This window comes from Wolffia australiana, chromosome 13 (genome assembly GCF_029677425.1).
Source record: "Wolffia australiana isolate 7733 chromosome 13, ASM2967742v1".
NCBI classification, from domain to species: Eukaryota; Viridiplantae; Streptophyta; class Magnoliopsida; order Alismatales; family Araceae; genus Wolffia; species Wolffia australiana.
The window spans coordinates 9750254-9770000 of record NC_135847.1 but is presented as its reverse complement, the minus strand read 5'-3'; the positions used below and the strand labels follow the sequence as shown (position 1 = coordinate 9770000).

Here is a 19747-nt window from a genome sequence, read left to right as displayed (position 1 = left end):
TTGTCATTGTAGCGAGGAGCCCACGATAAATCGCGAGAACTCGGACAAGCGGGAGAAGTCTACGGTCGGTGGGTCCCACAACTAACCGTTGACTATAAATTTGAATTTCACCTGCAGATTTCTGAAGTCTTCTATTATTGTACCCCCGCAGCCGAAATCTCGGGCGAAGACTAAGGTGAGAACCTTCCCTCATTCTTCGAAATCTTCGCAGAAATCTCTGTAGATCTCTTTCATATCCAATGAAATCTTCATAGAAATCTCTGAAGCCGTAGAGGCTAATCTTTCACTTCCTGTGTCGTACGATTCAGTTATTTTGAACCAGATTGGATGTTCTCTTGATGATCAGGAAATCTGTTCGTAAAAATTTGTGCATTATCTTTATTGTTCTGGCAGATGGGAGGTCTCTCACTTCATGTGTCGTACGATTCAGTTATTTTGACCGAGATTGGATGTTCTCTTGATGATCCGCAAATCTGTTCGTAAAACTTTGTGCAATTTCTTTGTTGTTCTGGCAGATGGGAGGTCTCTCACTTCATGTATCGTACGATTCAGTTATTTTGATCTAGATTGTATGTTATCTTGATGATCCGCGAATCTGTTCGTTAAACTTTGTGCAATTTCTTTGTTGTTCTGGCAGATGGGAGGTCTCTCACTTCATGTATCGTACGATTCAGTTATTTTGATCTAGATTGTATGTTATCTTGATGATCCGCGAATATGTTCGTATAAATTTGTGCAATTTCTTTGTTGTTCTGGCAGACGGGAGGTCTCTCACTTCATGTATCGTACGATTCAGTTATTTTGATCTAGATTGTATGTTATCTGGATGATCCGCGAATATGTTCGTAAAAATATGTCGCAATCTCTTTGTTGTTCTGGCAGATGGGAGGTCTCTGGCCGGATTCCGCGGCGTTCAAGTGCTTAGGAGGCCTTGGGATGTTGATTGGGATCTTGGCCTACATAGCTTACCCTGCAATTTATGTTCGTCAAGTACAACCTCTAGGGCTCGACGCTCCTCACGGTCGATTTTCCGAGGCGAGGGCCATTGAACATATCCGCTACCTCAGCGTGGACATTGACGGTCGTCAGGTGATTACTCGGAACTGGAAATTTGACTATAGATTGAATGGAGGTGAGGTGATTATCAATTGAAATTTGGTCATGGCACAGGAAGGGAAACCCGGCCTGATTGAGGCGGGGAGATACATCAAGAAGCAACTAGAGACGATGCAAGAGAGGGCGGGACCTGGTTACAGGTACTTTGGACGTTTATGCACGCATTAAACCGTGGAATCAACACGGCTTCATATCCACATACATGGATCCAGAATGTATGATCAAAGTCTAAGGCTGTTCTTCATGATTTTCTTTCTTGCTTAAGTTTCTTCTGATCAGCGTTGAATCAATTTGGATCATTAGGAAACTAGGGAGAGAAGATAGCTGTTATAAAATATGCGTATAGATGCTTTTATTCTATCGTAGTATAACTAATGCTCTTGTACTCTCTTCCAAGGAATCTATTCTTTGCGAGTCCCCTTGTTCCTGTTCTTTTTTTATAGAAGTGGTTTATACCTTGCTAAAATTCGTAGTTTCATGATTGCTTTGTTTAAATGCATACATGTTCCTAGAAGTGACCAAAACGTGACAAAATTCACATATCTCATTAGATAATGAGATACAAAGATGGTGTATTTTGAGGATGAAAAGCAAAGACTTTCATGTAATATTTTGATATATCATTTTAAGTTTCCTTGGGTAAGTGACTTCCCGCTTTCTTTGTCACTCTCTCTTTAAGTATCCGACTTGTATGCATTGACTTTGGAGAGACTGCAAAAATGGGGTTAGACCATCAAGGACAAAGGCAAGGCTAACATGTATGAGTCAACAGGGGACAACTTTGTGTGGGCTGGACCTATACATGTAAATATTATGTTCAAAGCCCAAGAGGACTGATCTCTCCCACTTCCTTCCACTTGGATTCTGTGTCCAGCATTATTATTCAGTATTCCATTCGACGAAGCCATTTTTCTACAAATGTTTTTAAAAATGTTTTGTGTGAGATATATCACACCAAGGATGTGCTACTTTCTGATATACAAGATCTGATACCCGATATCTGCATCATACACAAGATTGTGATCTCCAACCCCATATCATATACCTACTACTGGTCTAATCTATGTTTCAGTATCCAATATCATCAGCTGACTTTGTCATGATCGGGATATCAGCCATCAGAGTGCCCAATATTGGATATCGGAATTGAGGTCGAAAGGTAAACACAGTTGTGGATGCACTGCCAGTGGCAATGCAGCCTCATACTGGCGGCAATTGTGTAGATGACAGTAGATGTAAATTCGATAATGAGGGTCACTGGGACAACAACTTTGTGTGTGGCTGCATAGGAGAGTGTGATCCTCATAAAAACAGTGGCGGTGGGGTTGACATTGCCCGGTTGTGTGAGGATGATGGTGGCAGTTGCTGCAATGGTACCCAGTGTAGAGGAAGTGTCTAGGACTGCTGGAACCCCAGTTGTGATTGCAAATGTGAGGGGAACAACAGAGGTAGTGGCAGTAATGATTGTCATTTACCAATCATCCTTGGACCGGTTGTGTATCTTTTTCGGGTCCTTTGCTGGGGTCTGGATAGTCAGCTGACTGCTTGTGGTATGTCTGTGGTTAGTCCATTGGAGAATTATGGATAACCTGGTGGCCACTTGCAGATTGTCTGTAGTTGGTCCACTGACTGGTCTCACTAAAGCTGGCCCAATACCAGTCTGGTTTGTAAGGCTTTCGTCCATGGCTTTTTTAGAAGATTTTGCTATTGTTTCACTGAAGCATTTCCTTGAGTCTCTGCTCGAAGGTTTTACAAACTATCATTTGAAAACCTTGTGCAGGCAGCTGTAGCAAACATGGCTGACAGTTGACAGCAGCAGTGTTCTTGCCCACTTTTGTGGACATAGTGGTTGCAACAGTGGCAGAGATTTCTGTTACAGAGACCATCGTGGCTGGGGTTAGAGATGTGACGGCTACATGGGATGCAATGGTTGATGCGTCCACTTTGGCGGATTTGGCAGCCATTACGATTTCCACACTTATGATTAATGGACAAATGTTTAAGTGATGTGTGATGGAGTCTGCGGCGAATGCAACAGCCATGATAGATTTTGGAACGACGTCTGTGGAGGACTTTGTAGCATCAGAGAATGGCAACAACACTCGACAACAATAATGGCTGGAACTGTCAATTAATCCAAAGTGGCAGGGATTGCTCAAATCTTATTTCCTCCTTAATCTATTGAGATAGAAACCCATACAAATTGGGCAATAGTCATATTTCCTCAATAACGGTGCTCATATGATGTACACATGTTGCCTTCGTGTGGTGTTGTTAACAATTTGTATCAACTCCACCACAATGGGTCTATCTTTTACATCATAGCCTTGACGTTGGCGATTGAATCAAAATTGGTTGTCACCAATTGTAAGAATATAGGCTTGATACCATTGATACATCAGGAGGAATCTTGATTTAGATCTCTATTGGGAGGAATCTTGACAAAAGGAACGAAATAACTACAAGAGTTCCAGATATAGCACATGTGCCTGATAGGATCCCGGGACGGGAATGTATCGAGGATGAGGTTAACCCTGGCGGGGTGGACGACGCCGATGGAACGAGAGAGGCGGAGAGTGGCGGAGTGGACGTCGCCGGAGGAACGGAACTCGACGGAGTGGACGTCGTCGAGAGAGGAGACTACTGGAAGGAAAATGTGACTAACAACTCATGTTCTGCCCTCCAATGAGGAGTCCTACATATTTAAAGGGAAATGCCAAGGAAATGCAGAAAGACGATAATGCCCCTAGTGGGTTAGTGGATCGTAACAGTGCCCCCAAGGAGGTTCTTCTGCCAAAATGGTTCTCCAACTATTTCTTGTCTATCCTCCTTCGTGAAACCCTCCAGTATATGTAGGGAATACTCTCAGCAATGATGAAAATGCTCCACAGAGGTTTAGGGATTGTATCGAAAGATAAGGTTTTCTCAAAAACATTAAAGATAATATTTTCTGTCAACAAAAAGGTGCACTTATATATTTAGAAATATTTATTTTATCATGAATTTCCGTCATTTTGAACTTTTCCTTCGATTTATATATATTTTCACACTTTCTTGTTCTGTTTACTTAAATGTTCCAGGATAGACATTGACGAGATGTCAGTGTCGGGTTCCTTCAACATGATGTTCATGCGTCATGGCATATCATTCGGATATAGGAATCACACTAATATTCTTTTCAGGTAACCTTGATTTGCTTTTGGTTTTTTCTAGGTCAGGAGATGGACTCCCCTTATTTTTGAGAATATTTATTTAATCTTACCAGAGTTTCTCATTATAACTACATCCTCATATTTCTTAAAAAAATGTGTCCTACTCTTTTGTTTTGAATGGTTAATATTATCCTTGCCCTTTGAGGGCAGGAAGATTGAGATACAGAGAGAGATATAGAGGTGTGGGGAAGGAGGGAGGGAGGGAGAGGGAGGGAGAGAGAGAGAGAGAGAGAGAGAGAGAGAGAGAGAGAGAGAGAGAGAGAGGGAGAGAGGGAGAGAGAGAGAGAGATATAGAGAGAGATAGAGTGAGGGAGAGGGAGAAGGGAGAGAAAGAGAGGGAGAGAGAGAGAGAGAGATAGAGAGAGATAGAGAGAGGGAGAGGGAGAAGGGAGAGAAAGAGAGGGAGAGAGGGAGAGAGATATAGAGAGAGATAGAGAGAGGGAGAGGGAGAAGGGAGAGAAAGAGAGGGAGAGAGGGAGAGAGAGAGAGAGAGAGAGAGAGAGAGGGAGAGGGAGAAGGGAGAGAGAGAGAGGGAGAGAGGGAGAGAGAGAGAGAGATATAGAGAGAGATAGAGAGAGGGAGAGGGAGAAGGGAGAGAAAGAGAGGGAGAGAGGGAGAGAGAGAGAGAGAGATATAGAGAGAGATAGAGAGAGGGAGAGGGAGAAGGGAGAGAAAGAGAGGGAGAGAGAGAGAGATATAGAGAGAGGGAGAGCGAGAGAAAGAGAGGGAGAGAGGGAGAGAGAGAGAGATAGAGATCTTAATGGAATTTTCTATGCCACTTTTCTTGTCAATCGTGTATACGTTCAGTTTGTTCTCTTACTTGTCTTGTTCATGTGAGCTATCATGGACTATAAAGCCACAGATGTAGTAAAAAATATTTGAATGACTCTTGAGAAATTAAATGTAGTATTCATGCTCTGGGGCCTTATTATTGCACATAAGCAGAAAAAAACTCTAAGTGGGTCACATCTGTTTTTAACCAACTTTTGCTTTGAATCGGCTCACAGGATATCATCCAAAGACTCTAATTTTTCAGACTCATCAGTCTTGGTTAACGGGCACTTTGATAGTCCTCTTGGCTCTCCTGGGGCTGTAGACTGTGGTTCATGCATTGGTTGGTTTTCTTAATTTTCCGATTCTAATTTATTTATTTAGTTATAATCCTTTTAATTTAACTTCATGTTATTACTTGACAGCATCTATGCTGGAACTAGTGCGACTCATCTTAGATTCTGGCTGGATACCTCCTCAGCCTTTAGTTTTTCTTTTCAATGGGGCTGAAGAGATTTTCCTTTTGGTAAATTTCTTATTCAGACATCTGTGTACTGCCTGTCGGGTTTTTGTTTTTAATTTTGCAATTTTTTTCTTTATTTGGACTATATCAGTGATCTCTGATTTATAATTTCTTCCGTGCTTGTTCGAAAGCAATAATTCTTGTTTGAGTAGTTTTTTTTTTGAAAAAGAAAAGGAAAGATCACCTGAGAGTGGGGATCAACTGAGGTGTAATGGTATATATGCACATGCTGAGTACATGACTCATCAACTCGGTCCCTTTACGGTCCTTCAGCCCCCAACCGACAACTAGGAGACACAAGTCTCCACATCATGCAAACCATAATCTGTAGAGTCAGCCCTTCCCTTAAACATGATATCATTGTGGTGCAGCCATATTGCTAAAAGTACTGCAAGGATTCTTCTCCATTCCGATTGTCCACACCGTGCGCCTCTCTGCAGCGAACTCAAACATCCTTCGTCCGATGTCACCTCAACCTCATTGTGATGCTGCGAGCTCCAAATGGTGAAAGCATATGAATAGTCAAAGAACAGATGTAAGCAGTCTTCCTCTCCTTGTGTGCACAAGGTCATACGACCAATGTATCTGGTACTAGGCGCCTGCTTAGGACTTGTGTCATCAGTCGTCGTCTAGAAACCAGCCTGCCAAAATACTGATTTTTTTAATGGTCCTTTTGCTCCCATAATCGACATCAGGTAATATTATATTCCTCTGATCCATTCCCTTTGATCCTTTTGTAAGCCTCTTGAACTATAAATAGCATGCTGTTCTACATCCAACCATCCTGTGCTCCATATCTGGGCCGTAGATGTAAGATAGATTGCTCCTTATGCATTAAATCATCCACTCATTGGTCCGACAAAGCGCCCTCCATGATTGGGTTCCATGCGGCATCCCGACAATTAGGCACCAAGGCCTGGGAATTCCATACAAGCAATAAAAGAGGGGTAAAAGCCTCCCGCAACTTTCCTCTGGCTGACCAGTTGTCTGTCTATTATCAGAGTATTTCACCGTCCCCTAAGTGAAGTTCAAAAAACCACATAACTTGTGTGAAATTTTGTCTCAAGCTTATCCATAATGAGGATCCCTCTCTGACTATGTTCTACTGCTGCTCCCAACTCAAATCTTGACCATAACTGTCTCTCAATCCAATGATCCTCCAATCCCACGATCTTTTGACACTGACTTCCTTCGATCGCGTGATCTTGCCCACCTATTTGTTCCACAATGTCATATTCATGTCTTGAAGATGCAATCTCCCCAGCCCTCCTTGCTCAAGCGGTCGACTGACCACCTCCCACAATACCATAAGCAGTCCTCTACTGATTTGGAGCCTAGGGACTTTCCAGATGAAAAGCCTCATCAATGACTTCAGGCAGTGTCCAAACCCCTGGGGCAGCTTGAAACTGTAATATAGAATATCAGTATATCCGAAAGCACAGATCTTTATAGTATCAACCGGCCAGCTCTTGATAACACCCAGCTCTACAAGCAATCCTCTCCAACTTGATTACTGGTTCCCAGTCATCTCACAACACCCTCCCCCTCTTTATGGGCAATCCCAGATTGCGCATAGGTAACATCCCAATGGGTGTTCCCAAAGCCTTGAAACTAAGCATTGAATTTCTTCTTCTTGCGGAAGTCCAAACCCCACAAAATCAGATTTGTTGCGATTGATCTGCGAGCTTGAGGAGTCTGAAAATAGGTCTGGAAGCTTTTAAAGATTTTGAGCTTCCACTGCAGTGTCCTCTATGAAGAAAATGGTGTCATCTGCATCCTAAAGGAGCATAATTTCCCATGGAAAGCTCTCTATCTGAAAGCCCTTCAGCTTGTCATGAGCGCAGACATTAGTAGTACAGGCGGCCAAGGCATCTATTGCTAAGAAAAATAATAGAGATGCCAAGGGGCATCCCTGCTTGACTCCTCTTTTGGGCTGGATCCATCTGCCCTTTGGGTTGCCATTCACTAGCATTGAAGAAGAGTGGGAGGTCATACATGGACCCATTTCACCAACTCTGGTGGGAAGTCCCTCTTCCTGATCTAAGCCTATGGGAAGTCCCAGTTGAGAGAGTCAAATCCCTTGGCAAACTCAACTTTGCGCATGAAGCCTTTCCTACCCTCTCTTTGCCGCACTACCATGATTTCCCCCTCCTACTGCAGTCTGTTGACCAATTTTCACCCTGGGATGAAAGCTGACTGAAAAGGTCACACAAGATTGCTAATCACTAGTTGGAGACTGTTGCCACAATGAGATAGATTGAGTTAGACAACAGTATTGGTAGAAGATCCCCTACTGGTACAGTTCTTGGGCATTTTGGTAGAAGAAAGAGATACGACCAGTTCAGATGTTTTAGACCAGAGTTTCCTTATCAGAATTCCACCAACGTAGCCATAACTTTTACTTCCACCGTTTCTCAAAATTCACCGAAGAAAAACACCAGGAATCCATTAGGACTGTAAGCCCCCTCTCCATTGAGCCCCGTCATGACTTCGTTCACTTCTTCCACTGTATAAGATCTCACAAGTGCTGCCTGTTTCTCACACAACACTTTGTCTGCTCTACTACTTCATTTCCATTTGCTTTGGGGTCCTTGCCAAGAGAAATCTCAAAAGTGATGGACCAAAGATCCCGACTTTCCTTGACTCAACAATTTGTTGGTTTCCCCACTTGCAACTTTAATAATTGGTTTCCTCTTCTCCTTCCGTTCGCTGCGAGGTGGAAAAAAGGATGTTGGCATCACCTCCTTCAGCCACAGTTGTCTTGATCTTTGTGTCCAATCCATCTCCACTTGTCTATTCTCTGTGGGTACAACTTCATGATAAACCTTTCTTTCCTTTGTCTCCTCTCCTGTTAGGGTTCTTGTATCCTCCAGGCCATGGAAACATTTTATACCGTCTAAAGACTCTGATCATCATTTGTCTCTCCTCTCTAATGCGCTTCCTAAACCCCATAAGATGAATTCTTAGCCCTTCCAACTTCTTCGCCAATGTAACGGTGGTTGTCCCTGTTTGGGCTACAATGCCCACCAGTTTTTTACTTCTTTCTTGAATCCCTGCTGCCTCAGCTAGGATCTATCTATCGTGAAGTATCTAGACCGGCCCTTCCCTCAAGCGGCTGCCCCGCTATTGGGAAGTGGTCGGACAGGGGCCTCGATAGGGAGTGCACATCCGCTAGTGAGAAGTGGTCTAGCAGTTCCACTGAGCATAGAAATCTGTCATAATGCAACCTCGTGCCCTATGTCTATATTGTGACATTGAAATCACACCCCATCAAAACGGGGAGCTCTAGGAAAGCACCTACCACTTTGTATGGCTCCCCCTAAAGTGAACCTCTAATAGACCTTGAAGCAGGACTAAAAACCGGATGAACTCCAAGAGTGAACCTCTAGCCATCACGTCATTATTTTAACTTCACTGGCCACAAATTGCCCATTTCACTCCTCTTTGGAGAAAACTGCCTCGTTCTAGGCGATAACTTGACTTCCTGACCTCCCTATCGCTTCCACAGCCAAAAGCCCGTGTAAAAATCCTCTGCCCATCATGTGCCATTCCCTTGCCTTTCAACTGGCCATTATTGTCTCTTGCATACAGACCATTAATGCTAACCATAAACGCTCTTATAATTATTGCTCCACCACTCAGCGCCTCCTCGCATCCCAGATACCACATACACTCCAAGACATGCATTGCATTTATGACCTTTGAGTCTCCCACCCCCCAACTGCCTCTTATGCAGGTCCGCTAGCTCAGCCACTCCGCATGCCCTTTGGTCTGTCACTGATTCACACTCCTCTACAGCCTCCTCGCCGCTTAGCATCTGCAATATCTTCATCCCCTCTGCCGTATCTTTTGAGTTCAGACCTTCTTTCCCTTTTGGGCCCTGTCGTAGTTCCCTCATTGCCCCATCCCTCTGCTTCCATCATACAGCTTTTGTCTGTTGTCATGTCCTCCGATTCTTTGTAGAGTCTTGTGTATGTTCGAATGTGTCAACTTTAGATCTGACTCTATGATTTGTTAATCTGGTGAGACCTGAAGGATAACAATTTTTTTATGTTTTGTTCTTGTAGGGGTCTCATGGCTTTATGAAATCACATGAATGGGCCAGCACTCTTGGTGCTTTTATTAATGTGGAGGCCACTGGAACTGGTGGTGTTGGTATTTCTCCTTCCTACCCCGATAATTATCACCCCATCATTTTTAATTATCAGCCCGATAATACTTTTAAACAATATCGGAATCTTGATTCCCTGGTAATTTATATTTTAGATATTTTTTCTTCTGGTTATATATTGTCTCTATGATTCTGTCGAGAAAAAATATAGTCCCAATGACCATCTTAAGTCTTAAAATTTTATTCAAGTACTCTCAAAATGTACTCCAGTTATTATAAGATTTGTCTTTGCTTCAATATATTACTCTCTATGCAACTGATCGGATATATAATTGGTCATCTAAACCTCAGTGATACAATTCCACCGTATCTAGGATTTTTCTTGTCATTTGACCTGCTAAGGTAAAACAGTATTTCCATTTAAATATCGTGGTCTCTCGTCTGCGAGGGGGGAAACAGTCATCTTGAAAATTGCTTTTCCTTCTCTGTTCAAACTATATGCATCCATTCTCCCTCTCAAGCTTCCCGTATTTGGTCTTACCTGCAGCATTACCGTTAGAATGATGTAGTCACAGTTTGTGGATTCCAAATGTGGTAAAAAAGAATATGTTGATGTGGGTTACTGGTGACCAGGAGACAAGCAGCCCTAGTTAATATAGGCGGATAAGTCATCACGTGTGGTAAACATGAGGGCAAATTGAGTGGGCATCCAAGCCGTCCTGTTAAGAAGGAATCTGGGAGATTCAGAAGGATAAATGAGGGGGAGCGGGGGAATTGCTGTGATCTTTCAGGCGGATCTAATTGTGTGGAGAAGAATGTTGGGAATGAAAAAGTCGCATTTGGCTTAGTTCTTGATGAAGGGTGTTTGAGATTTCTAAGACATAGGGAGAAGGAAACTGATGCGATATTCCAAAAGAAAACAAGAAATGTTCGATCAACAAGGATGCACCTCTCCGGCTAGTCGAGAAACGCACTGTTCCGGAATGGCAATGCGTGGATCTTGGTCGTAACCACCTCGCAGGGAACTTCGAGACTTGAGGCTCCGCCGCTCCCCTCCCTCTGGTCGAATGCAACCCGGAGTCCAGGGAACTAACTTCGCAACAACTTCTTGATTTCTTCCTTACGGGGTACCCCTGGTCGGCCCCCCCTCTTCTCCTTTTATACTTCTCTTTCCTGCCTTTATTCAATAGTGGGCCTGATTTATTTTCTCCACTAATGGGCCTGATCTAGCCCATTTATTGAAAGATCGTTCCGTGCCATACCATTATACAGTTGACTCCGGGTCAGCCCTTGGTTGACCCTTCTCTCTTTCTTCCTTCTTGTGTCTTCTCTTATAAGGTATGTATAGTACCTTATCAGAAACACAGATGGAAATGCAATTGGGCGACAAGGGGAGGGTCTTTCACAAATCAAAATTATGTTTTGAGTTATATTTCCTTGGATTTTCTATAGCATCTTATACTTTTCCCATCACGGCACTAGGTTCTCATCCTAGTGAAGATCATACTGGTGTCATATCACTCTTTCTCTCTGCCCCAACAACAATTTTACCACTAGACTTTTCTATCTAGCCTCCTGATTTTCTTTTTGCTCCTTTCTCAATAAGGGTTCAAGATTCATATTTGCAAGAAACCAAGATATGTTTTTTTATTTCACACATCTTCTGCTCCTGCTCGTAAACTTGCGCCTTTCAGAATGTTTTACATGAAAATAACATAACCTTCCCTCCTAAGTGTTGTCGCTTCTTCCCTCCGCAAGCGCGGACTATAAATAAGAAAAGTAGGCGCGTGTTTATCAGTGGTTTCTGATTTATCTTCATCACTCCTAAAGTTGTGCCTTTTATTTTGTGAATAAGCCGTTTAAATTTTTAAAAAAGTCTAGTAGGAAATATGTCCTTAATAGTGTTTACAAAGAAGAACAGGGGGTTAAAAGACAGCTATTGATAATGTTTTCTTAGTTATCGGCTGGCTTGACAAGCTATCTTTCCTCTTCATCTGAGGTGCGAAGAGAAACATCTCTTTTTCTTACTTCCTCTTCTCAATCCCGGCCCGAAAAAGTAATCGACCAAGAATGAAAGAAAGGTTATGTTACTTGAGTTATTTAAAATGATGAATCAACGTGCTGCAAGAAAAGTTGTTCCATCAAACGAAAAGTGATGAGATAGGAATCTCTCAATTGACCGATAAAACGTAGTGTTCCATATGCATCTTCCATTCATACCGATTTGGGTCTTTCTGCACCATTTTAGATTTCCCCTTCTTCAATCTGGAATTCCCAGCAAATCCTTGACTCCCGGTTGAACAACTCAAGTGAACCAAACTTACTTTTTGGGATAGAAGAGTGAAGGTTGTGAAGGTGGCCTCGTTATCCACACATCCGGTCATGTGAATGGGGTGATTATATCACCATTTGGATTTTTCACGAGCGTTGGTGGATCTTGGAGTGCCTGTCAGGGAAGGATGAAAAGGTGTAATACCCCTCCTCCGTTCATGAAACTTAATACGTGAAATAGTAAACCTAATGGATTTACAGATGGGGAGGAAAAGATGTATTGATGAGGACCTCCCAAGGTCCTTTCTAGGAAGGTGATACATTCCTCACACAATGGAAATACGCAACGATTCTTCTCCAAGCATTATCAAAGGAAGAAGAGGAGACACGTGTGAGAAGACCTGTGTTGATCATGCACGTGCCAGATCTGCTATAAATAAAAGGAAGTGGGAAATAAACCACATCAAGCTTTTTCAAGACGTTCGGTTCCCGGAGTAGGCAGAAGTCTGGGGAAGCAGGATCGGGCCTGCCAACCAATGAGGAGAACTCTAGGATCTCTCGTGAAATCCTATCTTCATTCTTCTAGTATTCTTCTCATTCATTTCCATTCCTCCTCCGATTGTGAACAATATTGCAACATTCCACATTGTAGAAGACAGATATCGATCGTATTTCTCGCCAGATTCTTGGATTGATATCAGAATGACAAGAAGGGAATTAGGAAATATAGTATGTGTGGCCTACGAAAGCATGTGACAATCAAATAGGGCACCAAGGGACCAAGGAAGGGCACAGGACTTTTGGCATTTTTGTGAAAGTGTTTCTGTTGCACTGGAGCTAAAGTCTCGTAGAGATCCTCCTCAGATACTTACTGTTCTGCCACAGACACATCAGGCCTTGACATGCTATGACCACTGTGACAACTGTCGCTTGTTTAAGGGTTTTTCAAAGGCCACACCCATGCAGAAGACCTTAACAGGCTTGATGTTGGGCCTATCGGGGGGTACCTGATACTCTCTAATTTGTATCAATGTGGATCTTTGCTGAATTTCAAGAATTCAATATAACTGCCCACAGATCACGGTCAGGCCTCCACCTCCTTGCGAACGTCACCTCCAGATCAGCGGCTTGATCCTGCTGCTCCGACCTCTCAACGGCGCAACCGTCGCCCTTTCTGCTTTAGGAAAGAAAGAAAAACAAGATGGTGAACCCGATCACCCTCCCCTCCTTATTTATAAGGATCCGTTTCCCCTTGGCTTGACTTTGTCAAAGACTACGGTCTACAGACCGCTGACCTGTCTTGTGCTTGTTTCTTCTTCTATATTTCCTTAAGTAAAATCTATCAATACCGTCCCCTTGAAGATTCAGCTTGTCCTCAAGCTGGAGGTCGCGAAATGTCTTGCGAAAATGGTGTACTTGTTCCCTGATGCTTTAGTGACTGGGAGGTTTGACCATTTGACAAGGATTTCTGCTCCATACAGAGTGTGGCGCAATTTGAGAATGTCTTCAGGGTTGACCTGCCATTCATATTCCTTAGTTAGGCAAGATGGCAAGGGTTAAATGTTCTGGTGGTGAGGTCCCAGTGTTTTTTTAAGAAAGGATGTATGGAATACTTGATGCGAGGTAGTATGTTGGAGGTAAGTCTAATCTGTAAGCTACCTCGTCCTATCTTTTGTGTAATCTATAAGGGCCAAAAAAATTCGGACTAAGCTTATCACAAGTCCTCTTTGCCAATGATTTCATCTAGTAAGGTCTTAATTCTAAATAGCCCATATCGCCTTCCGTGAACTCTTCATCATGTCTGTGTTTATCTGCTTGAGTTTTCATTCGAGATTGGGTCTTTGCCAGATGCTGCTTCAAGGTGACCAGAGTCTGATCCCTCTCCGACAGGAGTTGGTCGATGGAATCGAATGGAGATGGGGTTGACCCATAGCGGATTAGTGAAGGGGGTATTCGTCCGTATACTGCTTTGAACGGGGTCGTTTTAATGGAAGTGTGATATGCAGTGTTGTAGTTGTATTCAGCCCAGTGTAACCAATTTTTCCATCTCTTTGGATTTTCCGAACAAAAGCATCTCAAATAACACTCCAAACCCCTGTTGGTGACCTCAGATTGACCATCTGTTTCTAGATGGTAGGATGAACTGAATTTGAGACTAGTACCTTGGAGTCAATGTAGCTCTTTCCAAAAATGACTTGTAAATAAGCTACCTCTGTCAGAAATGATTGAATAAGGAATACCATGCAACCTGATGATTTCTTTAGCAAATATATCTGCTATAGTGACTGCCGTGAAGGGATGTTTGACAGCAATCTAGTGGCTATATTTACTTAAGCGGTCAACTACCACCGTGATGGAATTAAATCCCTCGTATTTTGGTAAACCTTCAATGAAGTGCATATTAACATCTTTCCATACCTGGTTGTGAATGGATAAAGGTTGAAGTAACCCTGCTGGTGAGAGGGTCGATGTTTTTTGTCGTTGACAAACTGGACACTGATTCACATATGCCTTGATAGCTTTCCTCATTCCTGCCCAGGAGACTTGTTATGATATCCTCGTCAATGTTCTATGAAACCCTCCATGACCCCCAATAGTGGAGTCATAAAATTCTTGTAATATGTTTGGAATTAATGATGAATCTGGTGGTAAAACGATTTTCCCTTCATGGAGTAAGAGGCCTTGATAAATAGAATACTTAGGAGGTTGTCCATTGCCTGACTCTGTTTTTTTAACTATCTCTCCAAGTTTTTGGTCATCTCTGATTTCTTGAGTGAGCCTTATCTTGTCCAGCCAATGTGTCATTGAAATGGAATTACACTCCCCTAGGATAGGTTGTGGGGATCTTGACAATGCATCTGCAACTATATTCTTCTTCCCAAGCTTATATTGTATGATGGAGCCATACCCAAGAAGCTTTGATACCCACTGATGATATTGGATTGGCACTTCTTTTTTATCAGAGTGAAATCAAAGACTAAACTGATCAGTGTAAATTGTGAATTAGTTGAACATTAGATAATGTTTCCATTTCTGCACGGCCCAAACCACCGCCATCAGCTCTCTCTCATAAGCCAACTTGAATCTGGAGTGACAGGGAAAAGCCTTGCTAAAGTAGGCTACTGGGTGATTTTCTTGTAACAGAACTGCTCCCAAAGCTATACCTGACGCATCAGTCTCAATACTGAAAGGTAGAGAGAAATTTGGTAACCTTGGGACTGGTGTCTCGGCCATTGCTTGTTTTAACTTGAGAAATGACTTGTTTGCTTCTTCAGTCCAAGTGAAAGAGTTTTTCTTCAAAAGAGTTGTCAATGGTTGGGCAATGGCAGCATATTTAGATACAAACCTTCTATAATAACCGGTTTGCCCCAAAAATCCTCTTAGTTCTTTCACTGCAGAGGGTGTTTTCCATTGTTTTATGGCTTCAATCTTGGTCGAATCAGTTGAAACTCGTTTGGCAGAAATACCATGTGCTAGAAATTCTATATAATTACACCCGAACTTGCACTTCGCTGGGTTAACATGAAGTTGGTTTTGTGAAAGTAGTTCAAATACCGCAGCAAGGTGTTGCTCATGTAGCTGAAGATCTTTGCTGTATATCAATATATCATCAAAGAATAACATAGTGAACTTGCGTAGGTGCATACAAAAAATTGAATTCATGGGGGCTTGAAATGTTGCCGGGGGGTTCGTTGAATTGAATTGAAAAAGGCATCACCTTGAATTGAAAATGCCCATGCTGAGTCTTAAAAGCAGTTGTATGAATGTCACTCGGGTGCATTCTTACTTGGTAGTATCCTGACTTCAAGTCTATCTTGGAGAAAATGGTCATCCCATGAAGTTCTTCCAGAAGCTCATCAACCAGGGGTATGGGGAATCTATTAGGAATCGTTTTCTGATTAAGAGATCGGTAATCGATACAAAGTCAGAACCCCCCATCCTTCTTATTGACGAAAAGGGCTGGGCTCGAGAAACAGCTATTGGAATGCTGAATAACTTTTGGCTCCAATAATTCTTGAATCAATTCTTCCAGAATATTCTTGTGTATGAATGAGTATCTACAAGGCCTTTTGTTAACCGATTTAGTCCATTGGGGTATCTAATAAGTACTTTTCAAGAAAGTACCAGAGAAGGCAAATGCGAGCCGAACAATGAACCGCTGATTGGGTGACCTGACCGAGGACCTAGTCCTATAAATAAGAGGGGAGTCATTATTGGGAGGGGTATCGAGCTCTTTTTCTTGAACACAGGCCAGCAACGGTTTCGCCGCCGGAGGGCCTGAGAAGCAGGACGACACCGCCGATCTGGAGGGAGAACTATGACGAAGAGGAAGGAGCTCCACCACTGAGAGGAGGGAGCCGTCCAATCGTCCGGCTCCATTTTCGTTATCTATCCTTTCTTCCAAACTGAGTTCAGACTCGCATTGGGAGGATATTCGTGAATTCTTGGATTTCTATTCGAAATAATTCATTGATACAACATTGGTGTATCAATCTGGTATCAGAGCACCGTTCTGATTGGGAGGGAACCGAGGTTCATTCGCGGGTCATCGACATAGGAGATCAAGATGATAGAGGAAAATCAAGAAGTGACGACATTCCAGTCCCAGCCAAAATATTATTTGGTATTCTTCAGCAGCTTCAAGCCATGAATTCCAAGCTAGAAGTTAATCCTTCATCCTCAACAAGAACTATCCAAAGAGATACGCCAAGGTATGGCAGTGTACAGACAAATCAAGATTCATCTTCAGAACAGAAAGTTTTCTTTCGCAAGGGTAATTTACCCTATTTTAATATCTCGAATGCACAAATGTAGCTAAACTGTGTAGAATGATTTTTCAAGATCAACAGACCAAAAGGCGAGGAGAAGTTACAGTTGGTCTCCTTGCACATGGAAGGGCTAGCACAAGGATGGTTCATATACACAGAGGAAAACTTCAGATTTGATCATTGGCTGGTGTTTCCAGAACTTTGAAAGGAGGTATAATTTTTCTGCAAGATCATTGTGTACTGAACTTATGAATCTCTGTGTATATGAACCATCCTTGTGTACTCAACTTATGAATCTGGCAGCTTTTCTCTCTCACATACCATCTGATGTTGAGGAAACTGCATATCTCAGGGGGTTGAAACCTGAGGTCAGGGTAGAGCTGAACAAATATAGACACTATGGCATTTAAGAAATCATGGACTATTCAATTGAAGCCGAGAGCAATCTAGCTATCTTGGATGAACAGGATCGTCAAGCTCAAGTCATTACAAATCCTCCTAAGGTCATCCACAATAACCATCAGAGAGCATATTACACAAATAGAGGGAAATGCCAACATCAAAATCAACAACCCCTGTTTGCCCAAAATCCAGACAGAACTGAAATACCACGAAGGGGAAGTAAGAAAAAGATTATTCGGTTATCTACGGAGGAGTTTCTACAAAGAAAGGAAAAGGGCCTATGTTATAATTGTAATTGTAATGGTCATAGATGCCAAAAGAAGTTAAGCATCTACATGCTCCAAGAAGACATAGAGGAAGAAGACCGACCAATTACTGAGGAAGATTTAATGCAGCTGGATGAAGGGCCCCTGATCTGCGGAGAGTTCATGTCCATCCAAGGGACTATGGGGAATTCTTTTCGACCACCGAGTAAAGATTCTTATTGATGGAGGGGCCGCCCATAATTTTATTAGACCAATAGTGATTCAAAAGCTCAATATTCAAATCCATCCTTACCACAAATTCAGCATTGCTTTGGGTGACACATTTTGTAGACAAATCGAAGGGATTTGTCTTAATATCCCTATAACTTTCCAAGGACTCACCTTCGAGCAGAATTTTATTCCTTTTCCACTGGGCAGTTGTGACGTAATTTTAAGAATCCCTTGGCTGAAGACCTTGGGATGGTTCCACAGAAATTATCATCATTTGATGATTAAGTTTTTCTGGGATGGTCGGATCCATACTATAGAAGCTGACCCAGAATTAAATGCCCTCAGATTTTCTCAATTCGATGTTGATCAAGCACACAGGGAGTGGGAAGAATCCATGCATCACATCAATGATATCAGAGACCAACCGACAACAAACTCTAATGACTTACATGCTCTTTCACTTGACCATTGCCTTCATTGGATAAAAAGAAATTACCCTCTTGTCTTTGAGCAAACCAATACTATACCTCACACCAGAGATTGTGACCACCAGATACAGTTAATCCCAGGGTCAAAACCTGTCAACAAGAGACCTTATAGGTATTCCTACATACAGAAAAATATCCTTGAAGAGCTCATTCAAGAATTACTGGAGTTAAATGTTATTCAACATTCCAATAGTTGTTTTGCAAGCCAGGCCCTGTTAGTCAAAAAGAAGGATGGTGGATTTCGACTCTGCATTGATTACAGAGCGCTCAATCAAATGACAGTGCCAAACAGATTTCCTATACCGATGAGCTTATAGAGGAGTTACATGGAATGACTGTATTCTCCAAAATTGATTTAAAATACTGATATTATCAGGTACGAATGCATCCCGAGGATATTCATAAGACTGCACTTAAAATGCATCATGGACACTTTGAATTCAAAGTGATGCCGTTTGGGTTATCAATGCTCCTGCAACCTTTCAAGCTCTTATGAATTCAATTTTCTGCCAATATCTCCGAAAATTTGTGTTGTTGTTTTTTTATGATATACTGATATATAGCAGATATCTTCAGCAGCATGAACAACATCTTACTACCGTATTTGGACTACTTTCAAAAAATCAACTTCACATCAATCCCAAGAAATGCAAATTTGAGTGCCAATTTATTGATTTCCTTGGACACGTTATATCTGCTAAAGGGGTTTCGACTGATCCATCCAAAATCGATGCCATCAGACAATGGAAGATCCCAACCACAGTGAAAGAATTGAGAGGATTTCTGGGGTTGACTGGGCATTATAGAAGGTTTGTATCCAATTAGGCTGCCATTACTCAACTATTAACAGCACTCTTGAAAAATAACTCTTATAATTGGACAGATAAGGCTGAATTATCGTTTGAAGATTTGAAGCAAGCACTGTCAAGGGCTCCAGTCTTTACAGGAGAATCATCCAATAGCTTACTTCAGCAAGGCATTCCACTGTCCGACACAATTGAAATCAGCATATGAAAGGGAGCTCATGGCAGTAGTATGGGCCGTTAACTAGTGGAAACACTACCTAATGTTCAACAAATTCACCATCTACACTGATCAATTCAGCCTATGCTTCTTAACAGATCTAAAAGAGGTACCAATCCAATATCATTGATGGGTGTCAAAACTCCTGGGGTATAATTTTGATATAAAATATAAGGCTGGAAAGAAGAATGTGGTAGTTGATGCATTATCCAGATCTCAACCAGCTCTCCAAGGAGAATACAATTCCATTTCAGTTACACATTGGCTGGACAAAATTAAGCGCATTGAAGAGAAACGAGATGACCCTAAACTAGGAATGATACTGAGAGATATAGAGTCTTATACTGGAGAACACCTTAATTACACTATCTATCAGGGACTACCTACTCTTTAAAGGGCACATTATTCTACCACTAAATTCGTCCTTAATTCCAAAAATTCTTCAAGAATTTCTTGATTCAACGATAGGGGAACATGGAGGATTTCATAGAACGCTTAAGAGAATATCTCAACAGGTAACTTGGGGAGGTATGAGAAAAAGTATCAGGGCATATGTGAATGAATGCCCTACCTGTCAACAACAGA

The 19747-nt window shown here is 42.1% G+C and overlaps 1 protein-coding gene across 1 annotated transcript in view; it reads left to right on the top strand.

Moving 5' to 3' along the window:
• The first annotated feature begins 105 nt into the window (after positions 1 to 105).
• The window catches only part of LOC144711507 (Zn-dependent exopeptidases superfamily protein), a 58969-nt gene continuing 39327 nt past the window's right edge, over positions 106 to 19747 (top strand). The window contains exons 1-7 of the mRNA XM_078585526.1: positions 106 to 175; positions 883 to 1089; positions 1171 to 1256; positions 4197 to 4298; positions 5336 to 5442; positions 5525 to 5625; positions 9690 to 9777. Of these exons, the coding sequence (XP_078441652.1) occupies positions 883 to 1089; positions 1171 to 1256; positions 4197 to 4298; positions 5336 to 5442; positions 5525 to 5625; positions 9690 to 9777 (691 nt within the window). The 5' untranslated portion in view covers positions 106 to 175. The remainder of the gene's footprint in view (positions 176 to 882; positions 1090 to 1170; positions 1257 to 4196; positions 4299 to 5335; positions 5443 to 5524; positions 5626 to 9689; positions 9778 to 19747) is intronic.